Source organism: Salvelinus alpinus, chromosome 9, assembly GCF_045679555.1.
Source record: "Salvelinus alpinus chromosome 9, SLU_Salpinus.1, whole genome shotgun sequence".
Classification (NCBI taxonomy): Eukaryota; Metazoa; Chordata; class Actinopteri; order Salmoniformes; family Salmonidae; genus Salvelinus; species Salvelinus alpinus.
The window spans coordinates 84,709,387-84,731,689 of NC_092094.1; the positions used below are offsets into that span (position 1 = coordinate 84,709,387).

Sequence of the window (22,303 nt, forward strand, 5' to 3'; positions counted from 1 at the left end):
ACACACACACACACACACACACACACACACACACACACACACACACACACACACACACACACGCACAAACAAACACTCCTCCCTCCACTCAAACCACCAATGGCTTCACAGTATTCACATGAAGCATTGACATAGGGCAATGACTAAACAAATCATCCACAGACAGAGAGAATGAGTAAACAGTTGTTTTAATTCAATATTGGCAGACAGCAGACAGACAAGTCAATGGAGAATTCTGACATATCAAAAAATGTGTTGAAAGGATTCAAGGGAACATATAATGAGCTGATATGTCAGGATGATTTCAGCACAGATGGACATCCTCTCCATAACAGACAAGACCAACAACAAGGTACAGTGACCTTTTTCGGAAAATCAAGAGAATATCTGCTCTCCTATAAATATCAATCCAGGAGCTTGGTGACAGATTGTAGATTTGAGAATGAAATTCTGAATACAGGTATGTCACAAAAATCCTGTGGATTAACCCAAATATTATTGCGGTAATACTTGATAAAATTGTCCCTTGTCCAGTGTCCATCTTCATGGTGAGAGATGGGCAGAGTTTTCGATTCTATCGATTGGTTGCAGTGAGTCTGGGCATGCTCATTGCTCTTCTACTGGTCGTTGACATTGGTCTGGGGGTCCAATGTGAGTAGTGTCCTTGATCATTTCACTCTCCTTTAAATAATTAATTGAATAATTCTGTCCTCTTCCTCTAGTGATGTTAGGTCTCTCTTTGGTCCCCACAGACAGCAAAGTCAGTGAGAAGTACGGTCCACTATATCAGAACTTGACACAAATCAGCAGTGAGCTGGAGCAACTCAGAGCCACCCACAGTAATATGATCCATGCTAAAGAGGAGGCCTTGACAGTGTTGCAGAAAGAGCTCCAAAAGGTGAACAAAACCAGCGGGCAGCTAGGGAGTGCCAAACACACTGGCATGGAGTTACAGAGGCAGGTTGAAAGCCTTCAGGAACAGGTGGCGGCATTGCAGTCCAGGGTCACTGAAGTTGGTGAGACTTTTTGGACTCAGTCTTTTGTATGCTATGCAATGTTGTATCTAGAAGAGACATTGATGAATTTATTATTGGTAGATGTTCATAACAAAATAATTGCTTTGATAATATCCCAATCTGGAGATCTGAAACAGCAGCGCATGCTTATATGGGGGCCTTCATTTTTCACGTTACTACAAAAGTAATGTTTCAATGTTTTCCATCTCGTTTTATAACAGTGGAAATCTGTGGCCGTTGTTTGCCAGGATGGAAATTGCTCAACTCGGTGTGTTACTACTTTCCCTTGTCTAACTCCATTCCTCTGAAAACGTGGGACAGAAGCAGAGATAACTGCATTAAAAAGGGAGCTGACCTGGCAATAATAGATAGTGAAGAGAAGCAGGTAAGTTATTTGGATATATTCCATATTTCTCCCGAGAGGCGCAGCGGTCTAAGGCACTGCATCTCAGTGCAAGACGTGTCACTGCAGTACCTGATTCAAATCCAGGCTGCATCACATCCGGCTGTGATTGGGAGTCCCATAGGGCGGCGCACAATTGGCACAGCGTCGTCTGGGTTTGGCCGGGGTAGGCCGTCATTGTAAATAAGAATTTGTTCTTAACTGACTTGCCTAGTTAAATAAAGGTTAAATATATATATATATATTTTTTAATATGGTGTAACTTCCAAAATGTGTTAAATAAAATATACAGTACATACCAGGTTAGCATAGAATGAGTAGAACATTCTAGCATTTTCATCAGTTCTATGGAATGTCTCTCTAAGTGGAATTATGTTAATGCCCCACTCCATGGAATAGACCCCTTTACATGGTAAAGGTTTGACCACTATCTCACTCTCTCTTTCTCTCTCTCTATGTGTGGTGTGTGTGTGTGTCTGCTCAGGAGTTTATCAATAAGGCAATACAAGCATTAAGATCCAGCTCAGGATCCTGGCACCTAACAGGGTTCTGGATAGGACTGAAGGAGGAAGAGGATGAAGAGGGAACCTGGGCATGGCTTGATGGGACTGAACTGACTCAGGGGTAAGAGGTGCACAAGTTATTGGAATTGGTTAGTTTAGTAGCTAGTATTACCATTAACTATTACTACTGTCCTATTACCTATTAATTAATATCAGAGCCATGTAGACTCTGATTAACATAAGTTTAACCTATCTGCTGTGGCATGGTATGGATAAACAAATTGTCTAAAAATGAACCTTGACCTTTGTTCAAGATACTGGGCAGATGGGGAGCCTAACGACGATATGAATAACGAGGACTGTGCAGCCATTTACTCCAAAAACCATCCCAAGACGACTTGGGATGCCATGAAGACTTGGAACGATGCCCCATGTAGATATGCACTGAAATGGATATGTGAAATGAAAGCAAAGGAAGTTCAGGAATTAAAGTTGTAATAATTTGTCTCATGAGTGTTGTCATATGCAAAGACACTACATGTTAAAAGAAAATGTTTATAACAAAAGTAAATTAAAATTGGGCAAATATAATACATCACTGGTTGTTTGAGGATCTTTCTGGTCACACACACACACACACACACACCTCCCTCCACTCAAACCACCAATGGCTTCACAGTATTCACATGAAGCATTGACATAGGGCAATGACTAAACAAATCATCCACAGACAGAGAGAATGAGTAGACAGTTGTTTTAGTTCAATATTGGCAGACAGCAGACAGACAAGTCAATGGAGAATTCTGACATATCAGAAGATCGGTTTAAGGGATTCAAGGGAACATACAACGAGCTGATGTCAGGATGATTTCAGCACAGATGGACATCCTCTCCATAACAGACAAGACCAACAAGGTACCGTAAGGAAAACGTGACCTTTTTGGAAAATCAAGAGAATAACTGCTCTCATATAAAATATCAATCCAACTTTTGACAGATTGTAGATTTGAGAATGAAATTCTGAATACAGGTATGTCACAAAAATCCTGTGGATTAACCCAAATATTATTGCGGTAATACTTGATAAAATTGTCCCTTGTCCAGTGTCCATGTTCATGGTGAGAGATGGGCAGAGTTCTCGATTCTACTGATTGGTTGCAGTGAGTCTGGGCATGCTCAGTGCTCTTCTACTGGTCGTTGACATTGGTCTGGGGGTCCAATGTGAGTAGTGTCCTTAATCATTTCACTCTGCTTTAAATAATTAATTGAAATATCTGCTGTCCTCTTCCTCTAGTGATGTTAGGTCTCTCTTTGGTCCCCATAGACAGCAAGGTCAGTGAGAATTACAGTCCACTATATCAGAACTTGACACAGAGCAGTAGTGAGCTGGAGCAACTCAGAGCCACCCACAGCAATATGATCCATGCCAAAGAGGAGGTTGCAACCTGGTCTCAGAGAATTTCATACTATTCTGTATGTAAATCTGAGACATCCCATTTAGTTTGATATGTTACATTTCGTATGTTATTGCAATGACCTAACTAGATCATAAAGGAACAATTGTCCAGACAGAGGATTGAGTTTAAGAATTTACGGTTTATTAACCCAACTTCATACAGGCTACTGTTTGGCCATAGCCCACACCAAATAAACGAAGGATACCCCTATAAAACAACTGTGACCTTCTCTTGTGAAGGCCAGACGTAAGCTAGGCTAGGGTTTAGGGGTTATGGTTAAAGGGGAAAGGTTAGCTAAAAGGGTTAAGGTTAGGGGAAGGGTTAGCTAACATGCTAAGTAGTAGCAAAGTTGCTAATTAGCAAAAAGGCTAAAGTTGTCTGTCATGAGATTCAAACTTGCAACTTATGGCTTGCTAGATGTTCGCGTTATCCACCCACCTCGATCAACCATCCTCCTTTCGTTTTTGCCTTAAGTAACCATCTGTCTTATGTAACCATGCCAAATTTACCATATCATACTAAATGGAGTGCCCCGGTTTTAGGTACAGAATACGAAATGCTCTGAGTCCAGGTTGCGAGAGCTCCAAAAGGTGAACAAAACCAGCGGGCAGCTAGGGAGTGCCAAACACACTGGCATGGAGTTACAGAGGCAGGTTGAAAGCCTTCAGGAACAGAAGGTGGCATTGCAGTCCAGGGTCACTGAAGTTGGTGAGACTTTTGGGACTCAGTCTTTTGTATGCTATGCAATGTTGTATGTAGAACAGACATTGATGACTGTAAATTCTTAGGAGACGATTGACTCGTCTGTTTAAGCTAGATATGTTTTTTGTATGGGGTGAGTCTCAATCCACCGCATACGCCTATGTCGGCCTTTCGCACCTGCGATGGAAAATGGCAGATCTACAGCGCTGTTTGCCAGACCAGGAGACATCCCAAACATCGGTCTTCTCAAAAAACGACTGTAGCGTTCGAACGATATGGTTTGTCCTACAAACTAATATGACCACACTTACGGAAAGGGGACTCTCACGAGGGTCTTCTCCACAAGTGTTGTCTGAAAGTAACCCAGTACCGGTTAAACAAATTCATGAAAGTATGGAAGTAGTTTTGTGCCAACAAAAAAATATTTAATATGTGTCCCCAAAATATATATACAGTATTTCCTGAGCTTTCGTATATATCTCCTAGATATAGGACAGACACTTCAAAACCTTACTCCTTTACATTACATCATTTACATTTATTCTTTGACTGTTTGTTTTTCCATTTATATATATTTTTTATAACTACAGGGGTCCTAAAATTCAAAATCAAATAGCTAAATGATCCATGACCATGTCAAAACAATTCCATATGTTAGCTTAGTAGAACCCCCTCCCCCAACATTTCCATCAGTTCTATGTAATGTGTCTCTATGTGGAATGCTCTAAGTGCCCTACTCCATGGAGTAGGCCCCTTTACATTGTAATGGTTTGAGAGCACTATAAGAGAAAGAATGTCCAAAATTCAGTTACCACTGATTAAATAAGCTTCTTTCCTGCCTTGTTGTGTTTGATTGCTCAGGCATTCATAAGTTGATGCACACAGTGCAGTTTAACTCCGAACCCATGCACATAAAAGGGTTCTGGATAGGACTGAAGGAGGAAGAGGATACAGAGGGGACCTGGACATGGCTTGATGGGACTGATCTGACTCAGGGGTAAGAGCTGCACAAGTCATTGGACTGGATAGAGGGTTTAATCATGTATGACCTTCTATGTACACTGCTCAAAAAAATAAATGGAACACTTAAACAACACAATGTAACTCCAAGTCAATCACACTTCTGTGAAATCAAACTGTCCACTTAGGAAGCAACACTGATTGACAATAAATTTCACATGCTGTTGTGCAAATGGAATAGACAACAGGTGGAAATTATAGGCAATTAGCAAGACACCCCCAATAAAGGAGTGGTTCTGCAGGTGGTGACCACAGACCACTTCTCAGTTCCTATGCTTCCTGGCTGATGTTTTGGTCACTTTTGAATGCTGGCGGTGCTTTCACTCTAGTGGTAGCATGAGACGGAGTCTACAACCCACACAAGTGGCTCAGGTAGTGCAGCTCATCCAGGATGGCACATCAATGCGAGCTGTGGCAAGAAGGTTTGCTGTGTCTGTCAGCGTAGTGTCCAGAGCATGGAGGCGCTACCAGGAGACAGGCCAGTACATCAGGAGACATGGAGGAGGCCGTAGGAGGGCAACAACCCAGCAGCAGGACCGCTACCTCCGCCTTTGTGCAAGGAGGAGCACTGCCAGAGCCCTGCAAAATGACCTCCAGCAGGCCACAAATGTGCATGTGTCTGCTCAAACGGTCAGAAATAGACTCCATGAGGGTGGTATGAGGGCCCGACGTCCACAGGTGGGGGTTGTGCTTACAGCCCAACACCGTGCAGGACGTTTGGCATTTGCCAGAGAACACCAAGATTGGCAAATTCGCCACTGGCGCCCTGTGCTCTTCACAGATGAAAGCAGGTTCACACTGAGCACATGTGACAGACGTGACAGAGTCTGGAGACGCCGTGGAGAACGTTCTGCTGCCTGCAACATCCTCCAGCATGACCGGTTTGGCGGTGGGTCAGTCATGGTGTGGGGTGGCATTTCTTTGGGGGGCCGCACAGCCCTCCATGTGCTCGCCAGAGGTAGCCTGACTGCCATTAGGTACCGAGATGAGATCCTCAGACCCCTTGTGAGACCATATGCTGGTGCGTTTGGCCCTGGGTTCCTCCTAATGCAAGACAATGCTAGACCTCATGTGGCTGGAGTGTGTTCCTGCAAGAGGAAGGCATTGATGCTATGGACTGGCCCGCCCGTTCCCCAGACCTGAATCCAATTGAGCACATCTGGGACATCATGTCTCGCTCCATCCACCAATGCCACGTTGCACCACAGACTGTCCAGGAGTTGGCGGATGCTTTAGTCCAGGTCTGGGAGGAGATCCCTCAGGAGACCATCCGCCACCTCATCAGGAGCATGCCCAGGCGTTGTAGGGAGGTCATACAGGCACGTGGAGGCCACACACACTACTGAGCCTCATTTTGACTTGTTTTAAGGACATTACATCAAAGTTGGATCAGCCTGTAGTGTGGTTTTCCACTTTAATTTTGACTCCAAATCCAGACCTCCATGGGTTGATAAATTTGATTTCCATTGATCATTTTTGTGTGATTTTGTTGTCAGCACATTCAACTATGTAAAGAAAAAAAAATTTAATAAGAATATTTCATTCATTCAGATCTAAGATGTGTTATTTTAGTGTTCCCTTTATTCTTTTGAGCAGTGTATTTGTATAGACCAACATGTTAAGCAGTTCTTGGTTAAATGTTTCCACTGTACCATTATCATTCAGGATAATACCAGAATGTCTAGAAAGTAACCTTTAACTTGGTTTAAAAGGTACTGGGAAGACGGAGAGCCCAATGACCACTATGGAATGGAGGACTTTGCGGCCATCAAAATAAATCCCATGAAGTTCTGGAATGATGCTACTTGTACAAGTGAAATGCAATCAAGGAAGGCTTATAAATTACTGTAAAATGTCCATTATTTCATCAAGTAAATACATACATTGAAAATAATAGGCATTGGAATCAAATGTAAATTGAAGTTGTACATAGCATAAGATTGTATCTGTTGAAATAAATTGTCATACTGTAAAGTTAAACACATAGAAATGAATATGAGTTCTGTATCTTTTTGATCATAACGAGTAATCAATCAAAAACAAACAAGACAGACTACAAATTGTTATCACATCTGCTCCTGCCACGCCCTCTAGTGCTCATCTGGTGTCTCCTTGACCTGCCACCACTCCCCCAGTGCTCTCTCCCTCTCCCTCTGTGTGTGTGTGTTTGTGTGGGCGGAAACATAATCAAGACCTCTACAAATACTCAGTCCTGCCGCTTCCTCACTGCCAGATCATAATCTCTGTTCATTCTGCCTGCTCTGACTCTGGTCCCTGGATTGCCCACTCTACTACTCCCTTGGATTCCCCTCCGGACCTGCTCACCCTGTCTCAACCCCTCTCGCTCCAGCCTCAGCATTTGGTTTCCAGCAACCTGCCCGAGCTTCCCTGAACTGCACTCCATCTCCCCGTGTTTCAATAAATACCTTGGTTACTTCATCCCAGTCTCCTCATCTGAGTCTGCTCTTGGGTTCCCCTGTTCCACTCCGTCTAACAATTGTGACAAGAGGAATGGTAGTACAAAAATACATCTGAATACACTATAAAAAGATAGCAGTATAAATACATTACCTATAAATATTTGTTTCTTCCATGTTCATACTTTACTATGTACATTTACTAATCGGTGCTTAAAAGTACCTTACACTATTCTACAAGCCTGTGAACCAACCATTGCAGAGAAAAACAAGCACATAAAACACTTAAATTACAACTAATAAGACCTACATTGGGCTAGGCAGTTGTAAACTACTGTTTTACAATCATTTCTGTACAGTGAGTTGCCCAAGCCAGATTGCCCTTGGTATCATTTAGCCTGTATAATGTCACCATCAAGTAACAGTTGTGTCCCTGCAGGAAAGAGATTTGTCTGTAGATCGTGAAGACGTCTAACCATTACACGAGGAGGCCAGTCACTGTTGTTTAATAGCAGCACTCTATGACAAGTGAGTAAGTGAGCTACCGCACAGGCAGACTGGACTTTCAGGTCAGGTGTGTTGGTCAGTAGCTCACAGCACAGCAAAGTGCTGGCGCAGGTGTTTCAAAATCTCTTGGGTATCTACATGCTCAGGGAAGGCATCCTCTGACCTCTGGGCAGCAGTATAGCTACTCTGCAGATCTCCAGTCTGGACACAGCAGAAGACAACAGCACATCAATTAATATGATCCCTCATGACTAAAAACAGTCTGTCCTTTTAATTTAAAACAGTGCTATGAATGTGCAGGCTGCATGTCAATAGTTAAATAGATTAAAAAGTGCTGATGAGATGTCTCGTTACCTTGTCTGACAGAGTGGAGTAGTTAAAGTGTGGTTCATACATGTGAGGGGCGAGTGATGCAGCGGTCTGGAGGAAAGCTTTGGACTGTGAGAAAAAGGAGGAAATCAAAAACAACCATTCTGAATTAGACTCTATACCAAAACATCATAAACAGTCAACTACTGTAGATGCTCCTAAAGACTTTTTACATAATGTGTTGTACTATATGGAAAATAACCACTGGGTATAATGCCTTAGAAGAGCAAGCCTGGAAGAAGTTTCCACCAGTTGGAAAGAAGGTATGTCATTTATAACAGATTTACTCTCTCAATTCTCTTACCAAAACTAACATTTGATCAATATCATATATTTTAAGATCTAGAAACCCCAGTTCACTCACCTGCTCAATGTGTCCCTTGCGTAGCTCCAGCACAGCCAGGTTATTATAGGCCTCAGCATGGTCGTTGTTGAAGGCCAAGGCCAGTTTAAAACACTGGTATGCCAGAGTCAGGTCTCCTATTCCCTGTGGGGAGAAACATAAGATGCATGTAACATAAACAGAAATGTGAAGAAGTGATAGCATGCTATATGTTCAAAGCACGCAGCCAGAGTTTGGAACCTGTCCAAGAGAAACCAGTTGGCATACAGAAGAGGGTGCTGTAGAGTAACTTCATGCAGTAACAATAACATCTGTGTGTGCTAAGCTAACGCTAACGCACCACAGCTACGTGTCCAATGTTGTACCAGACGTCAGCCTGCTCCTCATCGTTGGCCACTAGGGCCAGAGCCCTCTCAAAGGAGGAGAGGGTCATGTCATACTGCTGGGCATAGAAGCAGCACAGTCCAAGGTTGTTGTACAGCTGGCAATTATATACTCCCATCTGCAGCAGCCGTCTACAGGAAAGGAGGGTTAGAGGGAAAAACAACTGTAAAGTCAACGCAACCACACAAGGCATGTGTATCCATTGACATGATCAACATTCTTTAATATTAGACTGGCATAGCCATAATAATCAGAGTCAAATGAGGGAATTAAAGGGAGTGGTATGTGTGTGTGTGTGTGTGTGTGTGACTAACCTGTAAAAGCGCAGGGCGATCTCAGGCTGGTCCGTGTAGAAGTGATTGCTGCCTATGCAGGCGATAGCCTCAACGTGAGTGTTGTCCTGCTTCAGGACATCTTTGTAGTACTCTGTGGCTGAGGTGAAGTTATTCATCTCCTGTGAGAGACGCAGATAACAGATACTATTAAAGACAGATTTTGGACCTCCTGATCAACCTGCATCTGTTCTCTCAATTGAGAGTAGAATTATTCAATAGCTACTAGAGATGCAAAACAATTAGGCTCCAAATTCCAGGGCAATCAGCTGATATTTTCAGATTACACATCTGACATGCCAATTTCAACCGGTGCTTTCTTTAAGCAAGAGAACGCTTCACAAACAACAAAAAAGGAATCATGTCACGTGCCTCGTGAATGCGAGCAATTCCTGTTAAGAGAGTGACCTCCCCAGGAAAGTGGTCCAGACCTTGCTTGAAGAGGTTCAGTGCAGTTATAGGCTGATCAAGCCGCTGATACACCTGTTTTAGTGGCAAAACAGAACAATAAGTATTTTTATATAATTTGTGACAAATATAGGGCAGTAGATCGCTGTAGATCGATGTTCTGTTTGACGTGCTACCTGACCTGCTGTTTTTAACTCTCTAGAGACAGCAGGAGCGGTAGAGATACTTTCAATGATCGGCTATGAAAAGCCAACTGACATTTACTCCTGAGGTGCTGACCTGTTGCACCCTCGACAACTACTGTGATTATTATTATTTGACCATGCTGGTCATTTATGACCATTTGAACATCTTGGCCATGTTCTGTTATAATCTCCACCCGGTACAGCCAGAAGAGGACTGGCCACCCCTCATAGCCTGGTTCCTCTCTAGGTTTCTTCCTAGGTTTTGGCCTTTCTAGGGAGTTTTTCCTAGCCACTGTGCTTCTACACCTGCATTGCTTGATGTTTGGGGTTTTAGGCTGTGTTTCTGTACAGCACTTTGATATATCAGCTGATGTAAGAAGGGCTATATAAATAAATTTGATAAAAAAACAAAACCTATTTGGATTTATAGAAACAACTCGCCATTGAGTGACGCACCACGTGCTATCTGCTACGGAGAAGCCTTGTGTCATGGTTAATCCATACTGTATACAGTGGTTTTACACTTGTAATTACACAGTATTTACAGTGTTAGGGACATTGTAGGTTGCATGTTGTTACCTTCGCCAGATAGAGGTACGTGTCCACCACCTCCTGATGATTGAGAGCAGATTGGAACTGTTTTTCTGATTCCCGGTGTAAACCAAGTCTGTCAATGAAAACAGTCACAATGTAGTAGAATTGTAGTGGTAGTATAGTATAATAACAGTTGTTTGAGATCTAAGTAATTATCTAAAGATTTACCTGTAGTAGCATTTCCCCAGCTGGACTTTCCACCACCAGTCTTTGAACTGAGCATTCTCAGTGGCCAGAGCAGCCAGGTCTAAAGCCTGTACACAAACAAAAAAGGTACAAATGGCTTTAGAGTGAAACTTACAAACAAAAACAATATGGGAAGCCAAAGACATACACTAATATTGAGTGGATTTAACAAGTGACATCAATAGGTGATCCTAGCTTTCATCTTGATTCACCTGGTCAGTCTGTCATGGAAAGAGCAGATGTTCCTAATGTTTTGTAAACTCAGTGTATATCTGTATTGGTAACTCACATTTTTAACATCATTTTCATGATGGAAGATGTACTCAAATAAGGTCTGGGGGCAGAAAAAAAACCCAAAGAAATTGTCATAACATGTATTGAACCCGAATAAATACAAGTACAATGACAAAAATATTTTTGGAGAGACCATGTTCATTGCCTTACATTCATAAAAATACTCTTACCTTGGATAAATTGGGCTTCTGGGCATATTTAGCGAAGTTGAGTCTAGATAAGTTTATAAATGGTCCCTCAGGATTGGTCAACATGGAGGCTGTTCCCAGCCGGACAAATCTCCCAGACGCACTAGTGACAGGACGGGCAGTGTGTGCCGTGCGAGGGGTCCTGATGGCTTGTTCCATCGTCCCTGGTCTGCCAGACTGGGTACTGGGCCTCACAAACCCTGTGATAGGACGTCCCGATTGGGTCATGGGCCTAGATTCAGGGAAAAAAAGCTCAGTTCAGATTCAGAACTAATCTGATGCTTTTCAAGGAACATAATGCTCCCCACGACTCAATTTCAGAAACATTGTTACAGTAATTGCACAATTTCAGTAGGGGAAATGCCTTGGGATACTTACCTAACACATACAAGATAGTTGTGAATTCTAAAATGTCACATACCTGATGGCTGGAGTAGGTCCACCTCCATGGCTTGTTCCTGGAAGCCTCAGTGATGTCCCAGGGCCTGAAAGAAAGCTTCATTACAGTACATTCAAAGAGCTGAGAACATTTTGGACAGATTTTACCAGATCAGAATGGTAATATATTTTTGTGATTGAGACAGACTTTGAGATTCAGTAGGCTGTACTGACCATTTGGCCTGACCGGGAAAAATTCTTGGCCCTCTGGGACAGTTCAGAGTTCAGACTTACGAGCAACCTGAGCGATGGAGCTCTCATCCAGCAACATCTCAGCGATCCCCTCCTGGTCCACCTCCACCTCATCAATGTACACCATCTCTGTCAGAGCACGGGTCTTCAGACTCCATGCAGCCTGTCAAAGAAGTAACAGAGTGTGTTTAGAAGGCATATTTACAGTGAGTCAGATTTTATTTTACAATGTGATGTTACAAGGTATGGAACTCCAGTACAGATATTTCATTAATTTAGCTATCCATTCTATTTGTATTTCAACATGCCAGGTTAGAATCAGCATGGCAAGGAAGAGGTTACCTCAGAGATATATGATGAGGAGTCAGGTTCCTTTTAATACAGCAGTGAGTGAAATTATGAGAGAAGATGTGAATACAGATTTGATGCATACATTATAGAAAGCACATTTCAAGAAAAAGGAAGCTAAGAGTAGCTAGATTAACTAAAAGTGAGATGAAATTGACAGCGGGGCACTAGCTAAGGTCTAAATTTGCCATACATGATAGCTAGGCTAGCTAACTAGTTAACAAGATGTTTTTTCTTGCAACCAATACTACATAGCTAGCTAACAATGTGCTAGCAAAACAGCTAGCTAGCCAGCAAGCAAGCAATGGCAGATTTTGCAAGCATGCTATCAACATTAGCTTGCTACTGCTAGCTAAATTGGATTAATGCTTGGAGCTGGCTAGCAGAGCTAAAATAACTAGCTAGCTAGCAAGTTCAGCTTATAATTACCTGGTCGTATGGACTGTCCTCCAATATCTTCGAACAAATATTGGAACATGGTTGGAACTTCCGTCTTCTAAAGTAGCTCCATGCAAGAAACAAGGGATCCATAGGTATCTCCATTGTGTCTTAATTGCTTGTAGTACTAAAATAAATGAAGAGGTAGCTAGCTAGGTAAATTAGAGCTTAGATATCAACACTAAGCTTGTTGCTTGAGCAGCAAGTGTCCTGTCACTCCCAGCAACGGAGGAGAGGGGAGGGGAGGTCCTCTTGTATGTGCACTTGATTGAGCTCGCTCAGCATGCCGGAGGGGATGGAGGTGTGCACTGGCACTGCTTTTAAGACCATCCCATCCATTATAGTACGAACTCTTCCCACCCGGTGCATTGATTTTTGGGGGTATTTACCGCGAGAACAAATAGTATTCTCTGAAGTGAAGCATGATCAATGGGTTTCGTCAAAACCTTTCGAGCGCTTTTTTGTATTCAAGTTTCATTCGCTAAATTGTGTGACCTTTATTTCAGCACCCACTGAGTAGACAGCGACTTTATTTAAAGTAGAAGCTGGGAGGATAGGAGTCAAAAGTATCATAATGTGAACCTAAATGCGTGTTTTCTCAAAAAATATCCAGTTGGTGTATTAGCTATAGTGATACAGTTAATGTTTTGAATGTCACTTTCAACAGCATTGATATAGTCTCTGAAACATATAAGTAGACCTACTTTCCGTGGGATAGAGCCTTTGCATGGATAGAAAAACTACTGCAGAATGTTGAAGAAATGTGCAATGGTGTAAAATATTTAACGGTGACGCCATATACTTGGATTGACAGCTGTCAAAATCTTCCTGTCATTGACTTCACACCATGGTTAGAGCACATTCTTTATGGGAGGACGTTCATGTCCAATTATAATGATTGCTATTGGTCCGTGAACATCCCTTCAAACGCTAAATAGATATTTGGGGATGTGATTGGACAGATTGTTGATCTATCACCAATGTAGATAACATTTGGGGGCGGTGCTTGTAAATAAACGCGAAAACTCCATCTTTATAGGATTTGACAAGAGCTTCGACCTGCCTCGACTCTCAAGAGGGGCAGCTAGCCTAAGGCTGAAGTAGAGGTAGATATATGGTTTTCACTATGAAAAAGATGGCATAGTTAACCATTTTGATTAAAGCATATAATCTCGAAGTAAAACTAGATTCAGTTAGACTATTATGCACATGGCACTCGAATGCCCGCTGTTACCGCTTGTACCGGATACGATGCATTTCCAGTGGAACTAAGGGATACGGGATTGAATGAAATCCGTCTTGGTGAATGAAGAAATATAAAAAACTCTCGACAAAAAAGAAATACGGACATGGCTGACAGGACCGCTCCGAATTGTCACCTGCGACTAGAGTGGGTTTACGGGTATCGTGGACATCAGTGCCGCAACAACCTGTACTACACAGCGGCCAAGGAAATAGTGTACTTCGTCGCCGGTGTGGGAGTAGTGTACAACACACGGGAACACAAGCAAAAATTTTACTTGGGACACAACGATGACATAATCAGGTAATCCCACTTGCAGAAACTCATTCATTCACAGATATACCGAGATTAAAAATAAAACGGGACGACATGGCCAACAAAAAACACACGAAAATGATCAGGTTTATATTTCTGGCGAGGAGATACTTTGCCTAAGTATCTATTGAATCGAGGTTATGAGTTGTAATATGTGACTTACGTTATACAATTTCAAAGAGTGAAAATTGTATAGTTTATGAAAATATCAGACTGAGTCCTAATTTGTGAGCTAACTAACCTCTTTCAGCACCCACTGGATGGACAGCCACTTCATTAAAAGTAGATTTCGTTTCAGCACCTATTGAGCGACTTTAATCAAAGTAGAGGCTTTCGGGAGGGAGTAATGATTTGAACGTGTTAGTTGTCTTGAAGGATGCAGTTGCTTTATCATATCTCTGATACCGTTGTTTTTTTCAGGAGGATAAGGTGAGACATTTTATCAAAGGATTCTGAGCAGGATTCCAACCTGGTCCCAGAGCATTTCGTATTATTCTGTACGTAAATCTGCAAGACTCCTTTAGTATGATATGATACATATTGCAAAATGTACAATATGTTACGAATTTGCTAAATATATGATATGTTACGAATTTACAAAACGTATGCTATGTTACAAATTCTAGCTAGGCTAAGGGTTAGGTTTAGTTTAGGAGTTGGCTAAAAAGCTTAATGTTAGGGTGAAGGGTTAGCTAAAAGAGTTAGGGGAAGGGTTAGCTAACATGCTAAGTAGTTGCTAAGTAGTTGCAAAGTAGATAAAAAGTAGTAAGTAGTTGAAAAGTTGCTAATTAGCTAAAATTCGAATGTTGTCCGTGATGAGATTCGAACTCACAACCTTTGGGTTGCGAAACTTTCACGTTATACAAACACCCATCCACCTGTCATAACCATCTGTCTTATGTAACAATACGAAATGTAACATATCATACTAAATGGAGTGTCCTGGATTTACATACAGAATAATACGAAATGCTCTGAGACCAGGTTGCAGTGACCCATCTTTTTAAAATGTATTTAACCTTTATTTAACTAGGCAAGTCAGTTAAGAACAAATTCTTATTTATAATGAGAGCTTACCCCGGCAAAACCCTAACCCGGATGATGCTGGGCCAATTGTGCGCCGCCCCATGGGACTCCCAATCGCGACCAGTTGTGATACAGCCTGGAATCAAACCAGGGTCTGTAGTGACGCCTCTAGCACCGAGATGCAGTGCCTTAGACCGCTGCGCCACTCGGGAGCCCAACTGGATAAATGGACTTGAAACATTCCAGGACCTTCAGGGAATATTTGAAAAGCTGTAGTCTGTGATTCCCACAGAGATATTTCTGGTGGGGGGTCAGATAAACTTGAATTGACACAGAGACCCACATTTATATGATTGTTCCAATCATTCACATCAATGTTTGGTCTGTGGAGATTACCCCTCTTTCACTTCTAGGGGACAAATTGCAGCAGCATGCGCCATACAATGATGCATTGTACTGAATGACCTGTGTCCACTGCTTCAGTGGCTGTGTTATTGGCCGAGACTAGAAATTACTTGGATTTATATTGTTAGTCAGCTGTTCAGTTGATCCATTATTAATTGGTCAAAAGAGAGACAGACCTTGCATTGCCTTAACTTCTGTGGGAAGTGCTTCAGTTCAAATGCCGCGAGGAGGCGATCCATCTCCAAGACATACAGTACAAGTCAAAAGTTTGGACACACATTCAAGTTTTTTTTTTTACTATGCTCCAGATTCTCAACTAGTCTAAAGGCCAGTTTTAGTCATTTACAACATTACCAATGTCTAATCTGTATTTCTGATCAATGTTATTTTAATGGACAAAAAATTTGCTTTTCTTTTAAAAACAAGGACATTTCTAAGTGACCCCAAACTTTTGAACGATAGTGTATATTTTATATTTGAGATTCTTCAAAGTAGCCACCCTTTGCTTTGATGACAGCTTTGCACACTTGGCATTCTCTCAACCAGCTTCGTGAGATAGTCACCTGGAATGCATTTCAATTAACAGGTGTCTCTTGTTAAAAGATAATTTGTGGAATTGATTTCCTTCTTAATGCGTTTGAGCCAATCAGTTGTGTTGTGACAAGGTAGGGCTCTCGAGTGGTGCAGCGGTCTAAGGCACTGCATCTTAGTGCTAGAGGCGTCACTACAGACCCTGGTTCGACTCCAGGCTGTATCACAACCGGCCATGATTGGGAGTCCCATAGCGCAAAATGGCCCAGCGTCGTCTGGGGTAGGCCATCATTGTAAATAAGAATTTGTTCTTAACTGACTTGCCCAGTTAAATAAAGGTTCAAATAAATAAAGGGGTGGTATACAGAAGATAGCCCTATTTGGTAAAAGTCCATATTATGGCAAGAACAGCTCAAATAAGCAAAGAGAAACAACAGTCCATCATTACTTTAAGACATGAAGATCAGTCAATTCAGAAAACGTCAAGAACTTTGAAAGTTTCAAGTGCAGTCACAAAAACCATCAAGCTCAATGATGAAACTGGACAGGAAACAGGAAAGTAAGACACTAAGTTTCCTCTGCTGCAGAGGATGAGTTCATTGGAGTTACCTGCACCTCAGATTGCAGCCCAAATAAATGCTTCACAGAGTTCAAGTAATAGACACATCAACTGTTCAGAGGAGATTGCGTGAATCAGGCCTTCATGGTTGAAGTGCTGCAAAGAAACCACTACTAAAGGACACCAATAATAAGAAGAGACTTGCTTTGGGCCAAGAAACACGAGCAATGGACATTAGACATTAGGAAATCTGTCTGTTGGTCTGAAGAGTCCAAATTTGAGATTTTTGGTTCCAACCGCCGTGTCTTCGTGAGACGCAGAGTAGGTGAACGGATGATCTCCGCATGTGTGATTCCCACCATGAAGCATGGAGGAGGAGGTGTGATGGTGTGGGGGTGCTTTACTGGTGACACTGTCTGTGATTTATTTAGAATTCTAGGCACACTTAACCAGTATGGCTACCACAGTATTCTGCAGCGATACGCCACCCCATCTGGTTTGCGCTTCGTGGAACAGTCATTCGTTTCTCAACAGGACAATGACCCAAAACACACCTCCAGGCTGTGTAAGGGCTATTTGTCCAAGAAGGAGAGTGATGGAGTGCTGCATCAGATAACCTGGCCTCCACAATCACCTGACCTCAACCCAATTGAGATGGTTTGGGATGAGTTGGACCGCAGAGTGAAGGAAAAGCAGCCAACAAGTGCTCAGCATATGTGAGAACTCCTTCAAGATTGTTTCAAAATCATTCCTCATGAAGCCAAGAGTGTGCAAAGCAGTCAAGGTGAAGGTTGGCTACTTTGAAGAATCTCAAATATAAAATATATTTAGATTTGTTTAACAATTTTTTGGTTACTACATGATTCCATATGTGTTATTTCATATTTTGGAGGATTTCACTATTATTCTACATTGTAAAAAATAAGAAAAAATCCATGATTTAGTAGGTGTTGTGTAGGTGCCAAACTTTTGACTGGTACTGTATCAGAAGCATATGTGTAGTGGAGGTAGTTCAGTGAAGCTCATGCCATGAGTGGCCTTCTCAGAGACCTGAGGACTTGTGTTGGCTCTCCATGCTTAGACTTTAGCTTGGTGAGCTAATACATTCTTGTGGTGCGCAGATTTCTGTTTCGGTTACCTCAGAGGTAGGGCTCAGGGGAAGCAGTGCGGAGCACACACAGAAGACGGAACTGCAGCTGTTTGGCGGGCAGCTCTCGCTCACGTTGCACGAAGTCATGTGAAAAAGATGCAGCCACCTCAAATAGCAGTGGGAGGTGCAGTCATCTCCCTCCTCACTGTGCTGTGATTACATTTTCTACGAAGAAACAGCCACAGAGAAAGCTCTCTACAGTGAATGGAGTCTAACTTTCATTTCTTAGAGTCAGTCTGTGTTTTATTCAGTCAGTCAGACTTTATTCAGTTCTTCAGTTTGTTTGTCTTGTAACTATGTTTAGATTTGTTAGTGTTTTGTGTGCTGGATGAATTCATTCCTCTCCTCATATCACCCTGCTGATGTTATCTTGCCCTGTGGCGTTCTCGGGTTTGCCAGTCTTCCAGTCTGACTGACTGACTGACCCTCTGACTGTCTGACTGACTGAGGAGAGCTAGTTAATGGCCAGGTTAGGAACATGAATGAAAGGCCATTTCATTGAACTGACTAGGACCTGTTCATTCTCACTGAGTCGTGCCCAGCATTGTACTTTGTGGTACTGTCTTGTCTATCCACTCCACTACAGTGTCATGACTGTCCACGAGAATCCAATTAGGTCAGATCAGGTTTGCAATGAATAACTTCACTCAGAGCCCCTCTCACCCGCAGAGGGGGGGAGGAAAGAACTGGTGGGGGTTAACAACTCATGCCCTGTTGTAAATCAAGGAGAGAACATTCAGCTCTCCCTCTCCAAGGTTCACCCAAGGACACAAGGAATGTCCATTGTTTCAACAGACCTTTTCCCGCTGAAACTCTAACATGTTCAAAAGCGAATAATGGAACAATATTTCTAACAGAGAACGTGGGGAATGGTCAGAGGCGATCTATAGAACACTCATGTCATTTTCTTTGTTATTTTGTGATGTCATTAAAAATGTTATAAAGGAAATACTGTAACTTGGAAAGTATTCATTCAGCTCTCCCTCTCCCTCTCCACATGTATGAAGTGTCCATCCTATGCGTTGTACAGTGTTTTTGTTAAGAGAGGGATGTGATTTCTGAAGCTATAAGAGATAATTGTTTTACATAAGCTTTGCACAGTGACAAGTCACGCCCCTGATTGAGGTCAGATTTTTGAATTTTGAACAAATTGTATAAAATGATGGGTTAAGAAAAAAACACATCAGACCAGAGAGACGTAGAGCTGCAGGTTACGTTTAAAGTGGTCTGCACTCTGAATCTCAACACGAGGTAGAAACGATGAACTCACCTCGCGGACAATCACTAGTACGGCTGATTAGCTGTCCTAAGTAAAGTATCTTTGAAAGTTAATTTTAATATCTCAACCCCCCAGTGATTGGGAGTCCCATAGGACAGCGCACAATTGGCCCAGCGTCGTCCGGGTTTGGCCGGTGTAGGCCGTCATTATAAATAAGAATTTGTTCTTAACTGACTTTCCTAGTTACATAATGGTTAAATAAATGAATAATAGACTACAGTATAAGTGTTTTCTGTCTGCAGTAACTACAGTATAAGTGTTTTCTGTCCTCTAGTCTACAGTGACTACAGTATAAGTGTTTTCTGTACTCTAGTCTATAGTAACTACAGTATAAGTGTTTTCTGTCTGCAGTAACTACAGTATAAGTGTTTTCTGTCTGCAGTAACTACAGTATAAGTGTTTTCTGTACTCTAGTCTACAGTAACTACAGTATAAGTGTTTTCTGTCTGCAGTAACTACAGTATAAGTGTTTTCTGTCTGCAGTAACTACAGTATAAGTGTTTTCTGTCTGCAGTAACTACAGTATAAGTGTTTTCTGTCTGCAGTAACTACAGTATAAGTGTTTTCTGTCTGCAGTAACTACAGTATAAGTGTTTTCTGTACTCTAGTCTAAAGTAACTACAGTATAAGTGTTTTCTGTCTGCAGTAACTACAGTATAAGTGTTTTCTGTCTGCAGTAACTACAGTATAAGTGTTTTCTGTCTGCAGTAACTACAGTATAAGTGTTTTCTGTCTGCAGTAACTACAGTATAAGTGTTTTCTGTACTCTAGTCTAAAGTAACTACAGTATGTGTTTTCTGTACTCTAGTCTAAAGTAACTACAATATATTTGTTTTCTGTCTACAGTAACTACGGTATAAGTGTTTTCTGTCCCCTAGTCTACAGTAACTACAGTATGTGTTTTCTGTACTCTAGTCTAAAGTAACTACAGTATAAGTGTTTTCTGTCTACAGTAACTACAGTATAAGTGTTTTCTGTCTGCAGTAACTATAGTATGTGTTTTCTGTACTCTAGTCTGCAGTAACTACAGTATAAGTGTTTTCTGTCTGCAGTAACTACAGTATAAGTGTTTTCTGTCCTCTAGTCTACAGTAACTACAGTATAAGTGTTTTCTGTACTCTAGTCTAAAGTAACTACAGTATAAGTGTTTTCTGTCTGCAGTAACTACAGTATAAGTGTTTTCTGTCTGCAGTAACTACAGTATAAGTGTTTTCTGTACTCTAGTCTACAGTAACTACAGTATAAGTGTTTTCTGTACTCTAGTCTAAAGTAACTACAGTATGTGTTTTCTGTACTCTAGTCTAAAGTAACTACAATATATTTGTTTTCTGTCTACAGTAACTACGGTATAAGTGTTTTCTGTCCCCTAGTCTACAGTAACTACAGTATGTGTTTTCTGTACTCTAGTCTAAAGTAACTACAGTATAAGTGTTTTCTGTCTACAGTAACTACAGTATAAGTGTTTTCTGTCTGCAGTAACTATAGTATGTGTTTTCTGTACTCTAGTCTGCAGTAACTACAGTATAAGTGTTTTCTGTCTGCAGTAACTACAGTATAAGTGTTTTCTATCCTCTAGTCTACAGTAACTACAGTATAAGTGTTTTCTGTACTCTAGTCTAAAGTAACTACAGTATAAGTGTTTTCTGTCTGCAGTAACTACAGTATAAGTGTTTTCTGTACTCTAGTCTAAAGTAACTACAGTATAAGTGTTTTCTGTCCTCTAGTTTACAGTAACTACAGTATAAGTATTTTCTATCGGACGGTCTGCCCGGACTATCCTCATTGACCCCAGTTTGCACTAACCTTTTTGACTTGTTGCCTTGTTGGGAAGGGCCAGTAAGAAAGCATTTCACTGTTAGTTTACACCTGTTGTTTACGAAGCATGTGTCAAATAACATTTTATTTGAAATGCATCATTACAGTTGTTGGTTAGCTAGCTAGCACATTTTTGGACATATTAGCATAGACATGACATCAGTCAAAACTCCTCAAAACAAGACATGGTATCCATAACAAGATACAATGAGCTGAAACGAGCCAACTACAATTCCCCACATGGCAGCTTCTTGTCATTGTTACTAGCTATTTGGCCGTTCAGAATCATAACACTGCAAGACTTCCAGCCACATCGATACGCATGCATAATTTTCGTGACGTCAGTCAACCGCAGTAAACAATCATTCACTCAACAGTCATTCCGGTTATTGACTATAGTGTGCTGGCCAATTGGATAGCTCAAATCACTGTGCCTATTTACAGCTTCCACGACGGTGGCTACAGCAATGTTTGGTACTAACCTAGGTGAGATTTCATGACTTTTAAAACCATGACCAGACACAATAATACAGATATAGATCATGTATATTATATTATATTGATAATATACAAAATAACTGCTGTTTTTATGAGTGAGTTCATGTTTACGTTTTATTCAATATTGTCAACACTTTTTATTCAACGCTATTACAAAATACGCTTCTCTCTACTTCCATTCGCGCTGCAGCTGCAATTAATGAGTAGCCAAGCATTCGTATTATTATTAGCAACTGGTCGTGTCTATTTTAATATCGAAGAGTATGCCTATTTCATGTTTTCTGATCATAGGAACAACATGAATTTGTGCCTGAGGCAGATGCGGTGCGACTCGAGTTTCGCCATCAGGTGGAAGACTGTCCTCTCTCTGGTCAGTCTCATCGGAGGAAAGAAATGAGAGAGCAGGGACCGTGAGAGGCGGACCCTGTGCTGCTCTGTCCCTTCCTCCGCTGAGACTAATGCCGTGTTCAAAACAACTGGGAACTGAGAAAAAAACGACATCAGACTGGGGAAAATTGTTTTGAACGGTCATCCAACTCGGAAACTCGGGCATATTTCTAGAGCTCCGACTTTCCGAACTGAAGTTCAATGACGTCATGATTTGAAATCGTTTTGCCGAGTTTCCAGTTGTCTTGAAAACACCATTACCATCATATGCAGGTACCATCAGTCCAATCAAATAAAAAAGCGAATTATTTCAATTTATGCTCAGCTGTGCCTTGTAAGTGCTACACCAACTGATCTATTTTGTTGTCAAA

General features: G+C 41.6%; 3 protein-coding genes and 1 long non-coding RNA gene across 9 annotated transcripts in view; 3 read left to right on the top strand and 1 right to left on the bottom strand.

The window, feature by feature from the left end:
* Positions 1–159: 159 nt before the first annotated feature.
* On the top strand, positions 160–2,520 carry LOC139530829 (asialoglycoprotein receptor 1-like). The gene is made up of 6 exons (XM_071327562.1): positions 160–352; positions 535–651; positions 753–1,016; positions 1,238–1,401; positions 1,904–2,043; positions 2,237–2,520. The coding sequence occupies exons 1-6, from the start codon at positions 226–228 to the stop codon at positions 2,418–2,420; spliced, it is 996 nt and encodes a 331-aa protein (XP_071183663.1). The 5' UTR covers positions 160–225; the 3' UTR covers positions 2,421–2,520.
* Positions 945–12,949, bottom strand: LOC139530826 (tetratricopeptide repeat protein 8-like). Of its 4 annotated transcripts, XM_071327557.1 has the most exons (14): positions 12,716–12,949; positions 11,981–12,101; positions 11,730–11,793; positions 11,291–11,540; positions 11,116–11,160; positions 10,809–10,894; positions 10,626–10,713; positions 9,826–9,936; positions 9,436–9,575; positions 9,078–9,252; positions 8,759–8,881; positions 8,380–8,463; positions 7,528–7,591; positions 945–1,063 (listed from the first exon to the last, which is right to left on the bottom strand). In XM_071327557.1, exons 1-13 carry the CDS (start codon positions 12,827–12,829, stop codon positions 7,538–7,540), a joined length of 1,455 nt encoding a protein of 484 aa, XP_071183658.1. In that variant the 5' UTR covers positions 12,830–12,949; the 3' UTR covers positions 945–1,063; positions 7,528–7,537. The 4 variants fall into 4 exon arrangements, with proteins under 4 accessions (XP_071183658.1, XP_071183657.1, XP_071183660.1 ...); XM_071327556.1 differs by lacking the exon at positions 945–1,063 and having other exon boundaries at positions 7,528–8,226; XM_071327559.1 differs by lacking the exons at positions 945–1,063; positions 11,981–12,101; positions 12,716–12,949 and adding an exon at positions 11,921–11,963 and having other exon boundaries at positions 7,528–8,226.
* Positions 2,651–7,095, top strand: LOC139530830 (uncharacterized). The gene is made up of 4 exons (XR_011666127.1): positions 2,651–2,837; positions 3,027–3,143; positions 4,943–5,078; positions 6,814–7,095. It is a non-coding gene; the product is annotated as an uncharacterized lncRNA (long non-coding RNA).
* Positions 12,950–13,766: 817 nt separating the features above from the next.
* The window catches only part of LOC139530832 (echinoderm microtubule-associated protein-like 5), a 57,250-nt gene continuing 48,713 nt past the window's right edge, over positions 13,767–22,303 (top strand). For all 3 annotated transcript variants that reach the window (XR_011666128.1, XR_011666129.1, XM_071327567.1), the window contains exon 1: positions 13,767–14,270. Coding sequence is in view for 1 of the 3 variants with exons in the window: in XM_071327567.1 (XP_071183668.1) it covers positions 14,074–14,270 (197 nt within the window). In the remaining 2 variants the exon portion in view is untranslated. The remainder of the gene's footprint in view (positions 14,271–22,303) is intronic.

Excerpts from the sequence above, each read along its gene's own strand:
- LOC139530829 (XM_071327562.1), top strand. The coding sequence starts at position 226 with ATGGAGAATTCTGACATATCAAAAAATGTGTTGAAAGGATTCAAGGGA. Across the intron at positions 1,402-1,903 it reads TAGATAGTGAAGAGAAGCAG|GAGTTTATCAATAAGGCAAT; the intron begins GTAAGTTATTTG and ends GTGTCTGCTCAG. Across the intron at positions 2,044-2,236 it reads GGGACTGAACTGACTCAGGG|ATACTGGGCAGATGGGGAGC; the intron begins GTAAGAGGTGCA and ends CCTTTGTTCAAG.
- LOC139530826 (XM_071327556.1), bottom strand. The coding sequence starts at position 12,829 with ATGGAGATACCTATGGATCCCTTGTTTCTTGCATGGAGCTACTTTAGA. Across the intron at positions 12,102-12,715 it reads AGGACAGTCCATACGACCAG|GCTGCATGGAGTCTGAAGAC; the intron begins GTAATTATAAGC and ends CTTCTTTGACAG. Across the intron at positions 11,161-11,290 it reads AGAAGCCCAATTTATCCAAG|ACCTTATTTGAGTACATCTT; the intron begins GTAAGAGTATTT and ends TTCTGCCCCCAG.